At 38.5% G+C, this 19,851-nt stretch overlaps 1 protein-coding gene across 2 annotated transcripts in view; it reads left to right on the forward strand.

Annotated features, from left to right (window-relative positions):
- The window catches only part of deptor (DEP domain containing MTOR-interacting protein), a 35,542-nt gene extending 17,223 nt beyond the window's left edge, over window positions 1-18,319 (forward strand). For both annotated transcript variants that reach the window (XM_069143152.1, XM_069143153.1), the window contains exons 6-11: window positions 4,911-5,093; window positions 6,110-6,247; window positions 8,259-8,329; window positions 8,567-8,671; window positions 14,549-14,665; window positions 17,911-18,319. In XM_069143152.1, coding sequence (XP_068999253.1) covers window positions 4,911-5,093; window positions 6,110-6,247; window positions 8,259-8,329; window positions 8,567-8,671; window positions 14,549-14,665; window positions 17,911-17,925 — 629 coding nt within the window. In that variant the 3' untranslated portion in view covers window positions 17,926-18,319. The remainder of the gene's footprint in view (window positions 1-4,910; window positions 5,094-6,109; window positions 6,248-8,258; window positions 8,330-8,566; window positions 8,672-14,548; window positions 14,666-17,910) is intronic.
- The last annotated feature ends 1,532 nt before the right edge of the window (window positions 18,320-19,851 follow it).

The raw sequence follows: 19,851 nt of genomic DNA on the forward strand, positions 1-19,851 counted from the left end.
ATATTTTGGATGAGTTTTCATGACTTTTTGGAGTATGACCTTTTTCTGAACTGACATGCAGGCCTCAAGTTACTTCTTACTGTGAGGCAACTGCTCTAACACCACTGAGTCATACTATATGTCCGAAATATGAAAAAGAAAAAGACACTTTTGGACTTCTATTTTTTTGTTTTGTATTGTTGTTGACCTTTGGTTTGGTATTAGTATGACTACACGTACAAACCAGTGTGGCTTACTCTTAGAGAGACTCACCTTAGGAGATCTTGGACTCCGTGAACCATGTGGCTTACCTTTAGAGGGATTTGCTCTCTGTGAACCGTGTGGCTTATTAAGGGGACTCGCCCTCAGTGAATCATGTGTGTTACCTTGGCGGGGCTGGAACTCGTGTCTTCATGAGGACGTTTCCAGCTCAGAGTCGGTGTCGTAGGCCGCTGGACTATCTAGCAGGAGGACGGATAGCGGCAGGAGAAAGTGGTTCACGGAGTTCACGCAGAGCTATACATTACAGGAAGATATTTAATATCACTGCAGACCCCCTTGAAAACATGTATATCTACTATCCAAAGAATGTCTGTGGCAATTTTGGTCGCATTTGAATGAATATTTGATCTGATTTGAAGATCTGTCACAATGCAGCCCATCACCTGTGAACATTGGTGGCGCAGTGATTAGCACTGTTGCCTCTCAGTAAAAGGTTTGGCAGTTCGATTCCTCCTTCTGTAATGAATCTGTTTAGGGGGCGCTAATGAGCCATTTGGCCACGCCCACTCGCAACTCCACTAAAATACAAAAAAATTTCGCCGGGAGAGACGGTTGTACCAACTTTCATGAGTTTTTGAATATGATAAAGCCTCCAAAAATGCAGTTGTTTACGGAGAATCATAATAATCGCTTGGATAACAATAGGGCTTTCGCACCATCTGTGCTCGGGCCCTAATTAAATTAAATTTGAACGCCAGAATAATCTCACAGCAGGTACTTGATTACAGGATATGAACAGAATAACTTTGTATGTATTTATGACTCTTTATTTTACACAAAACATTGCTGCGTTCAAATGGGGTCATATTTACCGTTTACAAGAGAAGAATTTTTATGATTAATTTTAGTCATGTAGAGTTTTTCTACATAACTTCGATAAGAGCCTACGTCTGAGGAAAAATATTGATCTCACCTTTTCCTCGGTGCCGTTGCATTTCCTGAATAACGTTATTTAGCTTGCTAAATTGGAAACTGTGGCTTCTAGACGCTTTCCACGTTGCCAAGCAACTGTGTTCCTACAACTCAACAACTTTAACGCCAAGCATACGGTGCATGCGACTTCCCATGTCGTAACCACGAGCTCAACAGTTCCATTTGAACGCAGCACGAATCTTGAAATGATTCTAAAAATGATTTACACCAAGTAAAAAAAAAATATTTGTGAAGTAAATCAGAACTCATGCTGTGGAGGTGTAGTCAGGTACTCTGTCTTCTGCATTTGTATATTTCATCACGAGTAGTTTATTGCAGAGTTTTAGCGTAATTGACAAGCCAAATGTTGTTGTTTTTAAAAAAAAATTATTTTAGCAGAGTGTGAATGCCTGTTCTTCGTGTGCAGCGTAATCAAACATGTTCTCTCCAGGTGTGTTTGATATCCCTCCTTAAGTCAATCCAATCAAGGTCATGATGAGCACCAGCTGTGTGAAATCTTTGACCAGCTGTACTGATGGAGCATGCAGTTGTTGTCTTCTTCTGGCCTGGTAAGGTTTTAAAGCTAGTTTTCAAAACTTCTTTGACTAACTAACCGTAGACGCGTTTGCCTGCGGGATGTGTCGTACATTAGTTGTAATACTCCCGTTGTGCGGTGCGTCCGGCACCATTCATGTTTGGCAGTTTGTTAAACATAGCCCTGGAGGCGCATTGTGCTTCTGTCGGTTCAGCGCGTGACATAAAAAATGTATTTGATTCGGATGTTTCTGCTTTACACCCGAGTCTTGGATTAGATTAGCCTGTGTGTTAATGCGGAGAAGAAACACGGCCTCGGCGCAAGAGGCTTTTGTTTTCATTTCAACAAATTATGCCGGTGTCACCGGTTTGTTGATGCGCGTGTTGCACGATGAGGATACATGTGGCGCTTGGCTGTAAATTGAGGCATTGAACATGCGCAGTATCGTCTTCAACATAGCGGGGGGTTGACATGCTGAAGTACTTTAGAGTGGATTGCAGACTGTAGATAGCTACGAGGAGCAAAGAAATCATAAAAATGTCACGTAATTGCTGCCACGATTTTGTCATATACAAATAGATTTAAACAGAGAGAAAATGTTTCCTGACAGTAGAGAATAAGGAACGACTGATGAATGATGGAGAGATGGTTTATCATGTGATGAAGTTATTTATTATTTCTGCGCCTGCTTATCTCCTTGTGCCTGAATGCCTTTCATCTCACAGTGGGTCCATCTGCCCCCTCTTTCTCCTCTCACTCACTTCCTATCTCCCATCTCTCAAGAGCTGTGGTAGGGCTGAGCATCTCCAAGGCAGAGGAATGTGATGCTACCACACACACACACACACACACACACACACACACACACACACACACACACAGACACAGCGGCAGCGCTGTGTGTGTTGTCACTTCACCTTGTTAACGTAATTCAGAGCATGATCTGCTCCCTGCCGGCCTCAGAGACATCCTGTAGTGGAAATAACTGTGCTAGTGTTACTTACATGACATGTGGACTTTACACTCTGTATATTGTTTCATGCCCTTGTGTTACAGTAAGTACAAATTATTTAGTTTTATATGTTTTTACAGGCCCTCACTTCCTCTTCGAAACACTTCATAAAAAGAGAACGAGATGACCAGCTGGTCTGCATTCCTGTTCTGCGGGTCAGAGGGTCGGTCTCAAACCGTTCATTCATACATATGACGTATAGAAGGTCTGGATGGATCCACATTGTGTTTGTCTGGCCAGTGTGTTAACTGTGGGACACACTGGAGGCTGTTTTTTTTTTTTTTTTGTTAAAACAGCCATAGAGGTGTCTGTAATGAGTAAAAGTTGCAGGTTATGTACAAATGAAGCGGTCAGAGTAGAGTAGCTGTATCTCTGTGCCAAAGGTAATAGACTAGCAGCAGGCTGTGATCACACTGGACATGATTTCACACAGTTATTTACAATAACTGACACAAGATCGCCCCGTATCAGAGAGAGATACCAGCATTACACTTCACTTTATGAATGTGAGGAGGAGTGGAACATGTGCTAAAGGCTGGACCATAGCACTTTCTTTTTGTTTTTCATTTTCTCATACAAAAGACGTGGACTTTGTTGGGTTGAGAGTCGCCTCGCAGCAACAAAATGGCATGTAAACTAACCATAAACCCATTGTTTGTTACTCGTTATGCTGCTCCTAAATCAAATAATAACATACAGTGGGGAATAAACTTAATTGTTTTCATAACATAATATGCACTAGATGGACCACTGCCTTTAACCCCTGATCATTTGAACTTTTTCCTTACATAATCTTGCTATGTATTTTTAAATTGTTTTTATTTGTGTGTATGGCGATGAGTAAGATTCATCTCTTGTGGTAAAAATGAGCTGTTTAAAAAAATGACTTGAATGTGGCTACACATTATATAATGCTTTAAATCCGTCAGCAATGCAGTAAATGAGACAGAAGTCAAAATTAAAATGTCTATAAGAGCATTTCATGTTGTTGAAGGAGGTTTATATGTAGTCTGAGAGGAACTGCTGCTTTAAAGGGCAAATAAGGGTCAAGAAACACTAAAGAGCCCAACACTTGATGGATTCTTTTAGTTTGGGTGGGAGTCTCCTCTACAGATCGGTCTGATTAATCATTTTAGAGATGACATTACAGCACAGCCTCTGATGGAAATAATCCTATTTGAACAGTTTACATATTTAACTTTCAGAACCAGAAACAGGAAACTGGGTTTTTAAGCAGATTGCTGATGTGTTTGGTTGGAAAGAAGGGTTATATAAAATGCTTAACACTACAAGAACCATAAAAGGAGGTTAGCAAAAACTTAAAATGTGCAATAGACAAAAATGACAAAATTATCTTCTCAAAACTGTATGATTGCGTGAACTGTGTGTCTTGTGTGTTTAGGAGTGTTGGAAAAATTACTCAAGAGGCTTTGTTCAAAATCAAATACATTGGATATTTATTCTTGCAAGAAGGAGCAACTACATGAGAGGTGTCCAGCATTGCTTAACGTCACTCCTCTGTAGGGCAGCTTTTATAGTGTGACAAACAGTTGACAGTCACTCCCATTCCCTTTGTATCTGCTTTCGTATGGTAATACTGAGTTGGTTGTAGGTCACAAGATAAGGACACAAGGGAGTCGTCAATTAGATGCGGAAAGTAAAACAAAAGGAATCACTTGCAAATAAGACGGACAACATAAGAGACGTTTTCGGAGCCTATTTGACAAGAGACTTTCCGGAGCCACAATGCAAACAAGAGGAAGAGACAAATCTTTTTTTCCATCAAGGAGTTTACATTTTCTATCTTCCAGTTTAAATACATGTTTTTTACTTTTTAAGATCTAAAACTAGAATAGAATCAAAGCTTTAACAGTGAACTGACAGGTGCATATGATTTAATTTCACCTTGACAAGCTTATTATTCATTCAAATAAAATTGTACTGATAACGAGTTTGGCTGGGGTCGATACGCTCTGTTTGTGTTTGTTCAGATAGGCGATCTCAGCTTGATGAAATCATTGTTAAAATATTTATGACTTGGGGTGAGGCATTAAATGCTGTCCCACGATAAAGGGATAAAATTCACAAAGATTACATCACTTCAAAGCTTCTGCTTTTTTCTTCCTTCCTCCTTATTTCTATCTCTCTGTAACAAATCTTATTGTCTTCTCATCCATTTGTCTTTGTTAGTCACCAACAAGCATCACTTTGTCGACGGGCCGCTCCTCTTCCAGTTCAGGATGAACTTCCGGCGACGGCGGCGATTGATCGAACTCCTTCATGAGCGTGGCCGCAGCATCCCTGAGAGCCACGACAGCCCCTTCTGTCTCCGCAAACAAAACTCAGACGGAGGCAACACCAGCTTCCTCTCAGGTAGACACTGAAACATATCACACTTTATGTTCTCTAAAAAAAAGCTGAGGTTACGCGTCCGTCAATTTAAACCTGATAGATAATTAACAAAGCTGACACAATGAGCCAAGTACTCTATCCAACAAAAAATAATCATCTTCCTTCCAGTAATCTTTCAAGCAAATATTGCAAATATAATTGCCAAACATTTGCGGATTCCTGCTCCTTCTGAGATGAGGATGGTATTATGGGATCTGGAAAGTTGTGATGGTAAAACCATCATTGTGGCGACCTGCTCACATGTTTATCGAAGCAGGCGTCTTATTATAAAGTTTAAATATTGTCCCTGGTTATTGGATTCTGTGACATATTTATCCCCTTTGCCTTATCTTCAGTTGACACGCATACCCAAATACACACAATAACTGACGGCCTTGGTGGTGTCTGCCATATAAAGATAACAGAGCAGTCCTGTTTGTGTTGCTAGGCAGAAGCATGAGTTTCATCACATCTCAAAAATAAGTTGTCAAGTCATCTAGTTATGTTCTTAATGTTATTAATCACACAATTTCCACAGAATGATTTGCAGTGTGATTGTAAACTAGTTGGACAAGGGTTCTAAATTTCTGCTGTAATTCATAATATAGAACAGATTTTAAATGCTTGATGCAGAATCTGTTTCTTTGTCTATAGGCAGCTTTTGTTTTAGATATATATTTAGAGATCTTTTTTTATATATATATATATGCTACTACTGGAGGTATTGATGTTTCTCTACCACTCTTTTAAAATAAATTACCTAGTTTATTCTAACATATGTGTATTTTAATGAGCTGTTATTTTGAATATTAATGATGTGAAAGAGTCTTTGTGATGCTGTACTGGTGTGCACATCGACCTCCAGGTAGAGAAGCTAAATTAATAAACTGTGAAAATGAATTCTAGTCTATACACTGCTGTTTTCCCCTCTGGCTCCTTCTCGTTCTGCTGGCTCTCTTGTCATCTAACATCTCAGTTTGTGTGTCTATCTGTCTCAGTTAGTCCCACCAAAGAGATAAAGGTGGTGGTCGGAGTTCGTCGGAGCAGTATGAGCAGCAGCTGTGGCAGCAGCGGCTATTACAGCAGCAGTCCGACGCTCAGCAGCAGTCCACCTGTCCTCTTTAACCCGAAATCTGGTAGGATAACATGGATTCAGAGTGTGCTTTGTGAAGAGCTGTGCAGCTCTTAAATGTAATTCGAGAGATATAAAAAGTTGTTTTCATGTACCTTTTCTGAGTTCAAGTGTCGGCTTTTCTAAAGCTGTTATGTTCAGTTCATTTTTTATAATTAGTCGTTACATAAAATCTGCAATAGACAATAGAAACCAATGCATACAGATCTCCTCCAGCCTCCTCATAACTAATTGGGATAACTGGGCATGGTTCTGAACTGGAAGTTAATTGATCGATGTTTTGTGTACATACTGACAGACCGATGGCAAATGACTTAAACCACCTTCTGCCATTCATTCCATCAAAAACTGTGAATTGGCTTGACTTTTTTCTTTTTGTGGACTTGTAACTAACAAATGCAGAAGAGAGCGGCTAAATGACCTCATGTATACATGCATGTACTGCAAACAGCGTCATAAGCATGTATATCATTTGGAGATGGACTGCTTTAACTTCCGAGAGCCGACTTGAATGAATGAGTGCCCCATTCAAGCCTTGTGTGTGTGTGTGTACGTTTTCTGCTTTGTGTCTTTACTACTGTGCGGTTTCCTTAGACGTGTCGAATCCAATTAAAGTCCTTGACAGAAGTCTCTTTGTACGAGAGGAACCACTCAACATGGGCAGTGACACACACGATACACAATGAACAGGAAAAGGAAGGCACACACACACAGACAGTGAGGGTATTTCCCCTGTGCTTTAACATTAGTAATTGTACGGATGGCATGATAAGAAGATGCAGAGTCCAAAAATATAAGACATTCACAGTCGATAATACAAATGAGACAAAGAAGATGAGCTTGTGTGCGATATAATTTGTTTTATGCTTTCATGAAGTGAGAAAGATTAAAAGAAACGTTTTTGGCTTCTAATATGAGCCGGAAACAACAGATAAATGTAGTAGTAAAAATAAGTTGTTGTGCACTGTATATCTCATGAGATCAGGATTCCAGAGAGATTATGAAAATGTCTAAATTAAGAAGATAAAAACTCTGGCTCACTTTCCTTCCTCTTAATCAGATTAAAATGAAGCGCTACATAGGTCACAAGTGATTTGTCAAATACACAAATATTGCACAGTACACACAGGTCGCAGGCTTTACGAGGAACGTTCTCTCAGGTTTGCAATTGATTTTAGCATTTAAAGATTTTGTTCTGTTGTACATGTTCTCTTTATGTTTCATCTTACAGCTGTTGAATTATAAATTCTCAGGCTGAAATATGCAGTGTACATTTTTGTTTCATCAAATCTCAATTACTGCTCAAACTTTGTGGAACTGCACATGTGCACAAGCCTGTTTTCCACTAGTACACTTACCCATTGATCAACATACTGTAAGCTAATTTGAAATTGTCCTAAAGAAGCACATGTTCACCATAATATCTGGTGAAATTGTCCCTTATGGCCATTACATACTGCTGTTTTAATTAATTAATTAATTAATTCATCACAAATCATAAACAACATTGCAATCATCAAACCTCAAGCCAGAAAGTTAATCAGTCATAAATTAATTAACAAAGTTCTTCACTTTTAAGGAGAAAGAACAGAACAAACAGGAATTAAGTAATCAAAAGGCAGGTTGAATGATAAGAATGCATTGAACAAATAAGATAAAAATCTAAAAAGCATAAAAATATCTTCTTCAATGTAACTTCTAAACTCAAGCTCTCTTCAGACATCTCACCCGCAGCTCTCTAGTTTTCAAATTTTCAGTCATTTGTCATAAAGAATTTGAAATTGTTTTCGTGACACAAAAGTCCAGTTAGTGTGTGTGTAGAGTCATGTCGAAGGGTGTAATGGTTAAGGGAAGTTAGAGGAGGGGAAGGAAAGCTATACTGTTTCAGAAAGCAGTGTGCCTCTAGACCTTGTTAGCATGTGACCATCATTCACAATTTCTACACACACAGAAGTGGCACCATGTCATGGTAGCAAGTAACATTTTGTGTTATGTTGGTGTGTTTTTCTTAACAGTCCTGAAAAGACAAGTGAGTCCAGAGGAGCTGCAGACACCAGGAGGACCTTTTATAAAGAAGACATTCACTGTAGGACACACACACACACACACACACACACACACACACACACACACACACACACACACACACACACACACATTTCTGCACTTTTTCTCAGATGAGTGTGATCAACACATGGTGCCAAATAAGTATTGCATATGACATGATTGTAAGCACAAAGATCCACCTCTTCAAATCCTAAGCATGTGATTAAAAGCAGCGTGATATTATATCAACATTTCATCTGTTGCTGTTGTTCCTCAGATTATGGGAGATGCTGTGGGCTGGGGCTTTGTGGTGCGAGGCAGCAAACCCTGTCACATCCAGGCTGTGGACCCTGGTGGACCAGCAGCTGCTGCTGGTATGAAGGTAAGACTGAGAGAGATGCACGGAATCCTGAAAGCGCTGTGAAGCCCGGTGGGCTTCGTCTATCTGTCAATCTATGAAGGCGAGAGATAAACAAAAGAAATAAGGGTACATGTCAGCACATGTAGTGTAAGTAGATTGATGTTATCTTGATGGTTGGTAAGAGGGAAACAGCAGTTACATAGATTAGGTAAGCACAGAGGATACAACAGAGTTACAGAGGTAGAGTGAAGCAGAAATCCTGCTTCTTTGTGTGGATGCAAAAGACAACACAGCATGCAAAGAGCTTCAGGTTGGGATATGCGTATGAAACATTTAAAATGAAAACAAATTACAGGTTGACTCTTTCAACCTGTCTTCTCCTTTACCAAACAGTTACCTACATTTCAGAAACATGTCCGCCTGCTTCCAAACAATGGATAATAAGGTATTGCAGTTTTACCTGAATGAAAAGTGACTTGCTTACAGTCTGTTGGATGCATCACTATTGAAGACATTTTTATGTGATGTAATTACTCCCTCCATGACTGTTGACCTACAATGCAATATGATGAGTGGAGAGGGGAGACTTTATTTAATTCTGATAGCATGAAACCTGATGTTGGCATCTCTGCACTTTACCAGTAGTGATTTCAACCTTGATGTTTTTATTTATTTAGAGAGGACTCTTCCTTTACATTTGTAAGCTGTTTAAGAGGAGAAGAATGGAAGAGAGGAATTTAAAAAGAATAGAAAGAAGGGTTCAGGTCAGGGATACTCCCTGTAGCTTCAGCCTGGCATGAGGAGGAGGGTGAGGAGTAAAGAGGAGCTGTACGCACAGAAAAAAATGTTGTTGAGGGAAAAAGAAAACAGGGTAATGGTGGCTCTGCTGCCACAGCTGTGGCAGCAAGGAATCCTGGGAATGCAGAGCACTTTAACCACAACATGGAGAGGGAGGTGAGGAGAGGACGGCTGAATGAAAGAAGCAGTGGGAGCTAGAAAAAGAAGCAGAGAATCATGTTACTTGGAGCAGAAACTGGGTAGAGATGATATAATATTAAGAACATAATTTGAACTCCAGGTTGAAAATGTTATGAAAACAACTTTTGAAAAAAAAAATCTGGAAATCTTGTACATTGTGAGGCCATTTTAAATGATATGGTGAGCACATTTCTGCAGGTGCTGAGAAAACTGGCTTAATATAGTCTTTTTAAAGTGTCTCACAGTATTTTAGGTTTTTCTCCAAAACTGAGGTTACAGGGTTTTATGTAATGTTTGGATTAAATCGGGAAATTACTGCAGAACTGCTGCCGTTCTCTCATAATGGCAGCTAAATTTAAATCTAGTAGAGGAAAGGAGGGATGTTGGAGAGAAGAAAACACGAGCTGAAGAGTGTAGAAAAAGAGGAAGGAGACAGATGTAGAGGAGCTTAAGTGTTACCAGTGGAAGAGGAAATGAACAGTGGAAATTATATCACTTCTGCTTTGGTTACTGCTGGTTACCGTTTATTACCATGGAAACACGTATCATGGTTCAAGTTTGTCATAAAGGTGTCCATGCTCATAAAATGTGTGTTTTTATGTCTTTGCTTGTGATTTGTTCTTTTGAACTAAAAAAAACTGATTGACTTACATGTGCATTGTGAGGATATAACATGATTGTTGATGTACTGAGTAAAGTTTATAAGAACCAAGCCAAAACCAGAATATCATGTTGGATATAGTGCCTGATTTTAATCCTATCATCAGTGTAGATAAGATTATTAGTCCACAGCAGGGTGTGCCACAGTGAGGAGTTAATTACACTCCTTGCATTTCCTAGTGGACTACTCCCCTTCCACCTCACCCAAGTAGTTTTATTGTTTCGTAATAATGAGGCAGGAACACAATCCTTGAGAGGGGTTGCCATGCTGTGATGTGTTGGCACTACAGTCCAGGCAAAAGGCCAAAGGAGAAATGTACTCTGACTGAACTCAGATTGGAGGTAGTAAAAAGCACCACCGGGCTCTTTTCTCATCATATACACATCCTCTTAAACGCTGTCTGTCCTTTTCCATCACACACAGACACACATCAGCATTGTCCTGACCATAATGGACCAGAGCACTTATGTAACTGTGCAATACATCGCTCTTAGAGCAGCTTCTAATGCACTTTTAACGCAGCAGGTAGAGCCGGGTGTCTATTTGTCTCGCTTTGGGTCCATTTGTGCTTCCTGGGCTGTGCTGTTTGTGTCCACACCATTAAGTATGTGTGTGTACAGAACAGTGTGTTCTGGTGTCTTATTTGTACCATATGGTTATAAGGAGTCTCAATTTACAACTTTTGAACCCTTAAATTGAACATTTTGAAGAATCAGGAATTGTAGCAGGTAGTAATCTCCAAATACCCTAAGACATCTAATCATCGAGTAATACATGAAATGTTTGAGATGTAGTATATATCTTGCTGCTGAAGACACACAGTTATGACCAGTTGAGAAAGGCAAGAAAAAAATCTTATAGCGTGACTCTATTTTAAAGGAATAGTTTGACATTTTGGGAAAAGCTCTAATTCACTTGTTCCAACTCTCGTGGAATCTTGTTTTCATTGTGAGGTTGTCAGGCAACCAGTCTACCCCTGAAAGTCACTGCTCCTTCCCAAGAAATCATCCATGTAATTCTCTGGAAAACGGTCAACAACTGTTATTTTTTTACCAATCATTTTATATATTCTTTTAGTTAGTTAGAAAACACTCGTATTTCCCGGACTGATTTTAGAATCAGGCCAAATTAATGCTACGTCAACGTTCATTTTTCCATTCAGTTTGAGGGTGATCATGACACCTGATTAATAATCATTGGTTTGGTTGTTGGATGGTCAGGTTTAAAGTCTTTTCTGTAGTCAGAATTCTCACATGGATACTGTCAAAAGTTCATCATTCACTCTAGAGAGTGTATTTTTTAATATTAATGCATTAGTATTTTACATATTGTGGCTTCTCTCGTCTTGACTGAGCCTGTGCGGTGATACAAAATTTAACTTACTCTCTTTTAAGAGTAGAAGTGCACCAAATAAACCCGGTTTTCTATTTTTGTCAACACTTTGAGGCCACAGTCATCTTGTTGAAATAAACTATTGGAACTCGATTGGGTTTCTATGTTTGATTTAAGAAACCTTGTTGTGATTAGTCGAGTGTGAGCACAAAGCTTGTACATTTTCGCTGTGCAGAAAAACAATTTAAAATGTCTTGGCTGAGTTAACAATGGTCAAGATTGATGCAAAGTTATAGTGTCAGGTTAAGAGATGCCCTGATAAACGCAAGTGTCTGTCACTAATTGAGTGAAGTTGCGCCATTGGTCAGCCAAATGCCACGATTTCCTGTGTCCCTTAAATAAAAAATAAATAAAATGCCATCATTTCAAATTTAAAGTTGTATGGGGTTTCATACATGGTTCAGCCATATACTACGTTTTACCTTGTATTGGCCAGGCTACCTGATTACCTCTGCCTCTAATCTTCATGCTAAGCTAAACTAACCTTGTCCTGGCTCAGGCTTCATACTTATAACTGTATATTCAGCATATACTGACACACTGTCTGCATATAATCTGTACATACTGTACAGTTTTGTTTCTCTGGAGGGACATAAAGTCAAACATGACCTCGGGTCACCTTTCACCTCGTTTTTGTAAAGAATGGTTAACCTTGTATTGAACATAGCTGTAGGTTGAATATCTCCACATGGCCTCTTTACACGTGTTGTTTATTCTCCCTGTACATCCTCTCTTCTTGCCTCTTTGTGTTTCTTTGCTTTTCGTTGTGTGAGAGTGATTTTAACCATCTCAGTGCAAGAAGCCATTCAGTCCAGCTGGGCCTCAGCCAAGCCTAACAACCCCAGAGCCTGAAAGAAGAGAAGCATCAGTGGGAGAGAAAGAGGGGGAGGTGTTGGAGGAGAGTGAAAGAGGTTGAAAGGGAAGGTGGAACAGAGAGAGAAATAAATAGAATTTAAGAAAAAGACTGTGTGTCCAGAACAACATGAAGGAAAGTACTTTGACTTTTCATGAAGTGTGTTATAGACTGAAAAGGTTTGGATTAAAGTGAGTCTGAAATTCCTCTGCAGTGCAGGATTAGTAGTCTGGATTTTGTTTGTCTGTCTCTTTCCTTGTACCACTCTTAATCTCTCTTTCCCCTTATTTCCTCTGCCTATTTTAAGTTTTCCTTCACTAAAATATTTAGGAGTGATGGAAAAACATTTATTTGCAATTGCGGTAAAAAATAATCCGAAATATAACCCACTGTTTGCATGTATTCGTGTTTCTGAGTAACTTCAGTTTGTGTAAGGAACAGGCCGGGTTTAAAAAGCTGCTCCCTGCAAGATGATTCTGTATGCATACTCACATACTTTACCTCTGTAAAAGTTTTTCCTCCATCATCACTCAGTTGTCTGCACCTTTGTTGATTTATAGGCGAAGTAAATATCAGAACAATGTACTTTTGTTCCCTCTTACATGTATTATACTTCTTTACATATTGCAGAGCTTTTGGAAAATTTTAGAGCCAATGAATAAGGAGTCTGAATGTGATTGTGAGTGTGTGTGCAAGTGTGCCACTGTAATAGCTTAAAAAAAGAAAACAAAAATGCAGCATCATGTTGCAAGAACAGTAGCCAAAAGTCAAGATCTCTCTTTTTTTTTTTTTTTTTTTTTTATCTGGAGCTGCAGAGTTGGAGCAGTGGTTAAATAACGATAAGGGAGTCAGGGTTCAGACGTGACAGGGAATGTGTCATGATGTACCTGAGGTTAATTAGATGTTTACTGTTGGAGCTTAGACCGTAGTCACTTACACCTGTGTTACGTTACTGGACATTGTTAGCTGCACTGTGATTTTTTTTTTAAAGGAATACTCATCTATGAGGTTTAAATACAAACTAAAACTTTGAAAATGTGATTCTGAGAAAGATGGCTGCTGTTAATCTGTATATTTGTCCGGCTTTGATAGATGCATTGTGACTAGTAACTAGATTTAATCTCGTACAGCTCAAGTTCTCTCAAAAAAATCAAATCAATACAATCCAGCAACAATATTCAGATTTTAACAGCCCTAAAATGTTTAATAGATTGTAGTGGCGCTGATTAGCCAGACAATTATTTTCTCGATTAATAATATCTCTATAAAATATATATAATTATATTCGAAATTATAATTTTCCACTGCCCTGAGTGATTTATTTAGATTGTTTTATTTAACCAAAATCACAAACCCCAAAAGATTCATGTTACTATCATATTCAGCAAAGAAAACCATTTAATCCTCATCTAATCTGAGAAAGTGGGACCAGAAAATGTTTACGTGTACAGCGATGCTAGAGAAATGACAAACAATTGATGAATTAAAACTGTTCTGGATTAATTTTGTGATTTGATAGATTGCTTATTGCAGCTCCAGATTGTTTACTGTGCTTTTAAGATTTATGTGAGAGAGATGTGGAAAAGTGCAGCACACAGTTCATAAATGATGACAGCATGAAAGCACAGAATGTCTCTATAATCAAGGAAACTGATTTATCAATACATTTTCAAAGAACTACTTCAGCAAATGATTTTAGAGTAAAACACTTCCCTTCTTCATGCTTGCAGGGTGTCGCTGCAGGAGCAAAGTGCTGTTTGCAGCTGTAATCATCTTGGATTGACAGTTTCAGAGCCACCATGTTAAATATAGCTCTGAAACAAAGGAGCAATGGACTTTTCCCACCTCTTATAGTTGATACGAAAAATATTCCTTTATCTCCCACCTCATTTTATGTCTTTGTATACTTCTTGATCCATTCTTGCGTCTCTTTTCATAACTTGTGTGATTGTGGTGAAAGTTGAGAGCCCTACAGCCAAAGCATCAAGCCCCTATCTTGTCCATCTCTTTGCAGGTGTGTCATTTCGTGGTGTCGGTGAACGGACTGAACGTCCTCTGTCACGACTACCGGACGGTCAGCAACCTGATCCTGACTGGACCGAGGACAATCGTCATGGAGGTGATGGAGGAGGTATAAATTTGACGGCTGGGGAGAAACCTCGTAGAACTGTAGTGCAGTAATAACATGGGGACTAGACGGTTTCGTACTTTACCTCAAAACCACACATCAACAGAGAAACATGGATGACGTGAAACGTGACTCACTCGCTCTGTTTCAATATTGTTTGGATAAGGTGGATGACTTAAGGGACAGCGTGTGGTTAAGAATGAAGGAATTCGAGGCGAGTAAATGATTCAATCCTGAGAGAAAACTTTCAGGTCGTTCAGAAGTTTTTGCCTTTTGAATTTAAAGACACATGCACAAAAGATGGAAAGTGCAAGAGTCGCCACTTCTACAGACGGTGATCCGACTGCTTCAGTACACCCACAACGACTTTCAGTCTTAATAAGGACCCACCAGACTTTGTGTTGAGTAGGAAAACTTTATCTGGAATCCGTGGCTGATCACGAGCGATAAAAGGATGTCAGAGGATGTGAAACAAAGTTTTGTCATTAGGACCTGCAGATGAACAACTAAAAGCTGAAACTGTAAAAGTCCGGAAGAGTATTTCATGGACACATTCAGCGACCTCCCCCCCCCCCCCCCCCCCCCCCCCCCAGTTACTTTCGAACTGTACTGAGTTTCATCGCAGATCGACACTGCCCTCTGCTGGGAAGGACAGGAAGACACAAATACAGAAATGACAAAGTCTTTGGTTTCAGGGTGTTTCATTGTTTTTTCCCCCCTCGTTTGGGGAACCAACATGTGAAATCGTCAAAAGACAGATTTATACCCTTGTCGTGTGAAAACATAAAACAACTAAATAGACAGTGCCAAGCTGCTTGGAATTTATTAATGAACGTGATGGAAATGCAGTGATAAACTGCATGTGACATAAACAGGCACAATGTACATAGAAGAGTCACAAAAGACTTAAAGCACAGTGAAGCTTTATACAAAATTTGTTTAGTGGATGAAGTCTCATTAAAACTGAAACAGCACCAAGAAGATCTTAAGGAGTTTCTCAATTGTTTTAAAAGTTATTAATTTTCCTTAACCTCCCCATTAAAGTCTTTGTTTGTTAGACCAGAAACTTCCACAATGACACATGATGTCAGTATTTGTTAGTTTGTTTAAAAGAATAAGAACTAAATAGGTAAACCTTGTCTGTTTTATTTGATCTTGAGATGCTCTCGTTAGGAAATCTTTTTCAGAAGTGCTGCATATATTGCTTTAAAAAAAAATAATTAAAAAATGAAACACTACAGGTGTTCCCTAGCAGTCACAATGCCAAATACGTCTGAAACTATCACTGGAGTCATGTTTTACCAACCAGCTGAGTGGAAAACTTAAATTTCAAATTAGCAAAGAAAAGATTATTTTGACTTTTGATATTGGTACGATTGATGTTAGAAGACTATTAAAGAGGAAAATGACTATATGCGCACTTGAACAATTCAATAATTGTTTTTAGCAGCTTTATTTAAAAGCTTTGTTTTTGGAATTAGAAGAATTTGTAGATGTACATACATTTACTGTATATATAACTTGTGGGTTACAATCTGACATCCCTAATTTGAGACTAATGAGGAAGAATAACCTCCTGCTTGCCTCCCATATTCGTCTTTCCTTCATTACCTGTGTTGTGTTAGAGAGTCATATGTGGAGTAATTAGGCGTCCGGTACGATCACAGAAAGCAGGAAATTGTGCGGTGCAATCAAAACTTTGTGGGAATAAAGATATCCAAAGTAAGTGGGAACAAATTGTCATTTTTGTTTTTCACAGAAAAAACAACAACTTCTCTTTCCAAAATCTATGTTTTAAATTTTTTACATTAGAAATACTTTTTGCTGAAAAATACCAATACCCCATTTTTAATGAAAATTGTTGTCAATGCAATGAATAGCAATGGAAAAAGCTCCATTCACTTCTGATGTAAATGTCTAATTGGCTGGATACAACTAGAAGAAATAGAGATTTATTTTCATCATCATTTTAATCATGGCCCTTAAAACAAAATTCTGTCTTAAAAAAAAACTGAAAGTAAATGTGATTAAAGCAGGCTTAAGGTTTAGACAAATGGAATAGCGTCCATATTAACTCTACGTTTATAGACTGTGTCATCATGTTCTTAGACATACAAGCATGTTCAGCTTGGATAAGTGATTCTCATGTTGCACTTTACAGTATGTGTCTGTAATCCTGAGTAACACTTGTTTGTTTCAGACAAAACTACAGTGCTTGTTTCACTGGATATATATTTAGTTTAGTCCTGACGTGAAATTATTTCAGAAAAATTTAACAGATGCAGTAAACTGAACTTTTTCTACTCAAGATGAACATATAGTATATTCTGGAAGTCTTTATTGCCAAACTATAGAATTATTCTGTCCCAATAAACTGCCTCCAGATGTGTCCTCAGTAACTTATTCAGTGGACATTTCTTTGTTTATTTTCTCAGTGTGCTTTGATATTGTAGGCAGTGAGATGCATGGGGGCTGTAAATATGTGTTTATGTAGCTTAATCTTCTAATCCAAAGCATTTCTTCAGTCTATTGATTCGTAGAACTGAGTTATGTGACAAATCATTTCAGATGTAAAGTAGATTTTGGGCGTCAGAAGTCTGATTTTCGGCTCTCACGTAGAATGATTTGGATCTTCTGGTCGGCTCTGCTAAACAATTGCAGCATTTAGTTTCAAGTTGCTGATCTCGATTCTGCTCACGTTACATAGATGATGCCATACAACATACTGTTGATACTGTTCAACTAAAGTTCACGGATACTTTGCTGAAAAGTTAACTAGATGTTTAAATATACTTCAATACTTTTGAGAAAACTAACAAAAATGACTTCTTACAGAAAACACGGATAGAAAAAATTTAATTCTTTACAGGTTTTCATTGGTCGACTGTAGAGATGTTTTAATATCTGAACTCTGTGTTAATTTTTCCTCTGTTTTCATTAATCTCTTTTCACTGTTTGTTCTTTTAACGGTGTGAAAGATTATCTGGGTGAAGGCTTGTCATCCTGATAAAGGACATCTTTGTCTGGTTGCAGTTTGTAAAAGTTACAAACGCTGATGGCGGTCTCGTTTGGTTTTTGGGAACAGAAGTATGCAGAAGTTTTGTGTTGTATTAAAGTCTTGGAGGGGTTCTTTGTGCTGCGTCAGCTGGAAAGGTTTCAGTGATGTTCAACTGACATTGTTTGCCTTAAGACCTTATTTTGCTGCTAATCTCAGATGGTTGTCGCCTTATCTCTCATTCTGTTCCCAGCGCTGGTATCTCTGACGCTGCATTGACGCGCTCGTTGCTCCGGGGGATCGTGCTTCAGTTCTACTGACAATCAGTGTTTTAAGGATGCCACCTTTTAAATAGCACAGCAATGATGTGACAATGTATTTCACCGCCACCTTCTACATTGCAGTCAGTTTTATACTTGGATTTTAATGACTCCTAAGAATTAAAGGGATTCTTTGGCCTCCTGAAGCCGGAGTGAAGGCCCAGACATTTTCAGCAGGTACAGATGTGTGTTTATTTTTCTCCGCTATCCGAGATTGAATGTTGGGTTTCAAGACAATAGAAGCTCACAGCACCAGTCTGTTTTTGACAGAGCAGCTAAAGCTCATTACAATGTTATCATGTATTAAAAAGTTGATTGTGTTTAATAAACAAACTGATTTGACTCTGTGACTTCTGGTTTCATCTCCACGACTGTTAGACCTCTTGTACCTGAGACCAAAATTTCACTTTTTGTTAAATAAATGTCAGTTTTGTAAAGTAATGGCAAATATTTCAATTTAAAAAACACAGCATGTAAAAACCAAACTGCCCTCCACTTAGCTGGTAAGGAAGCTTCAGCAAAGCTCTATTTACTCACTCATTCCTATTTCCTGTGTTTGAAGCAATCAATTTTAATGGATAAAGCTGTTCAACTAAAAGCTAAAAGAAGTTAGCAGAGTGGTACTCTGTAGCGCCAGTGACAGTCAAATGATCTTAATCACATTTACTAAAAGATTAAGCTGACTGGGCACTTTCCACTATCCAAGCACCAACTGCAGTGTGTCAGTGTTTTTGCTTTTTGTGTAAAATTCATGACGGTAATTATTGATTGATCAGTTAAAGGTATGCCAAATATTTTACAGTTTAACTAAGAGCCCTCACAGTTTCTAAATTTAGGTGTTTCTGTAGTTAATGCTCTCTGGGAGACATAGTAGTTTACAGGAGTTATTCTCACATTTTGGATGATATTTTGCAAGGTTAATTCATGAGTGTGTTGACTCACACAAAAGCCAGAATTTTATTCAAATAAAAGTAATAGAAAGATTTGTTCTATTAATAGAAAAAAGTACAGACTTGAACATTTCCAGTATTTTATTTTTTAATATACATGCTTTAGTTGCATTTGTATTACTGTAAGTCTTTCGTGTGTTTTGTCTTTTTAAACAGACCAGTTCAACTTTAATTTGAGATGCAGGTAAAAAACAATTAATCTCAGATTTTCAGTGTCACAGTGTCAGTCACTCATTTTACAATGTGCACCACCTTTTCCCTAGAGACAATAAATTCAAATGAGGCTCCACAAGCAGACACATTGCCACATTTTAAGAGACCGCGAGAACCACAGTCCTCAGGTATGTTAGTGGAAATATTAAAAGGAAATCGGAGAGGGAAAAAAGTAATCAGAAGGTTAATTTATAGCCTAATCTGTTCACAGTGCTGCCTTCATTTAATCTCGTCTCTCTTTTTTAGATGCACTACTACAAGGGTACCACTAGGGGGTAATGTTATACTGTACAATCTATACTGTTACATTTTTAATTTTGTTCTAAAGCTCAATAATCTTTACGGCAAGTTTATGGTTTTTAATTAGGGACACTATAACAACAAAGATTTTATAGAACAGTCCAGCTTTGTCAAATGTCTGGATGTGAATGCAGTCAGCTGTACTGAAGAATATTTGCAGGGTGTGCAGTGTAAATGTCAACGTCTGGTCATTCACATTCAGACCTTTTCTTACCGGCTCCCATCTCATTATTTCTCAAGTGTTTGTGCATCCAGAGTGCATAGATGGAGAATCTTCTGAACTGTCTGACCCGTCTGTGGGTTTTCTGCAGACTGACATTTCTGATCTCACACACATGCAGATCCAGTAAAGTGTGATTATGTAGGTATTTATAGAAAATCTGTCAGTTTGAGTTTGCAGCAAAATGCGAT

This window comes from Embiotoca jacksoni, unplaced genomic scaffold, assembly GCF_022577435.1.
Source record: "Embiotoca jacksoni isolate LCO1_2020_lvr unplaced genomic scaffold, fEmbJac1.0.p SCAF_11, whole genome shotgun sequence".
Classification (NCBI taxonomy): Eukaryota; Metazoa; Chordata; class Actinopteri; family Embiotocidae; genus Embiotoca; species Embiotoca jacksoni.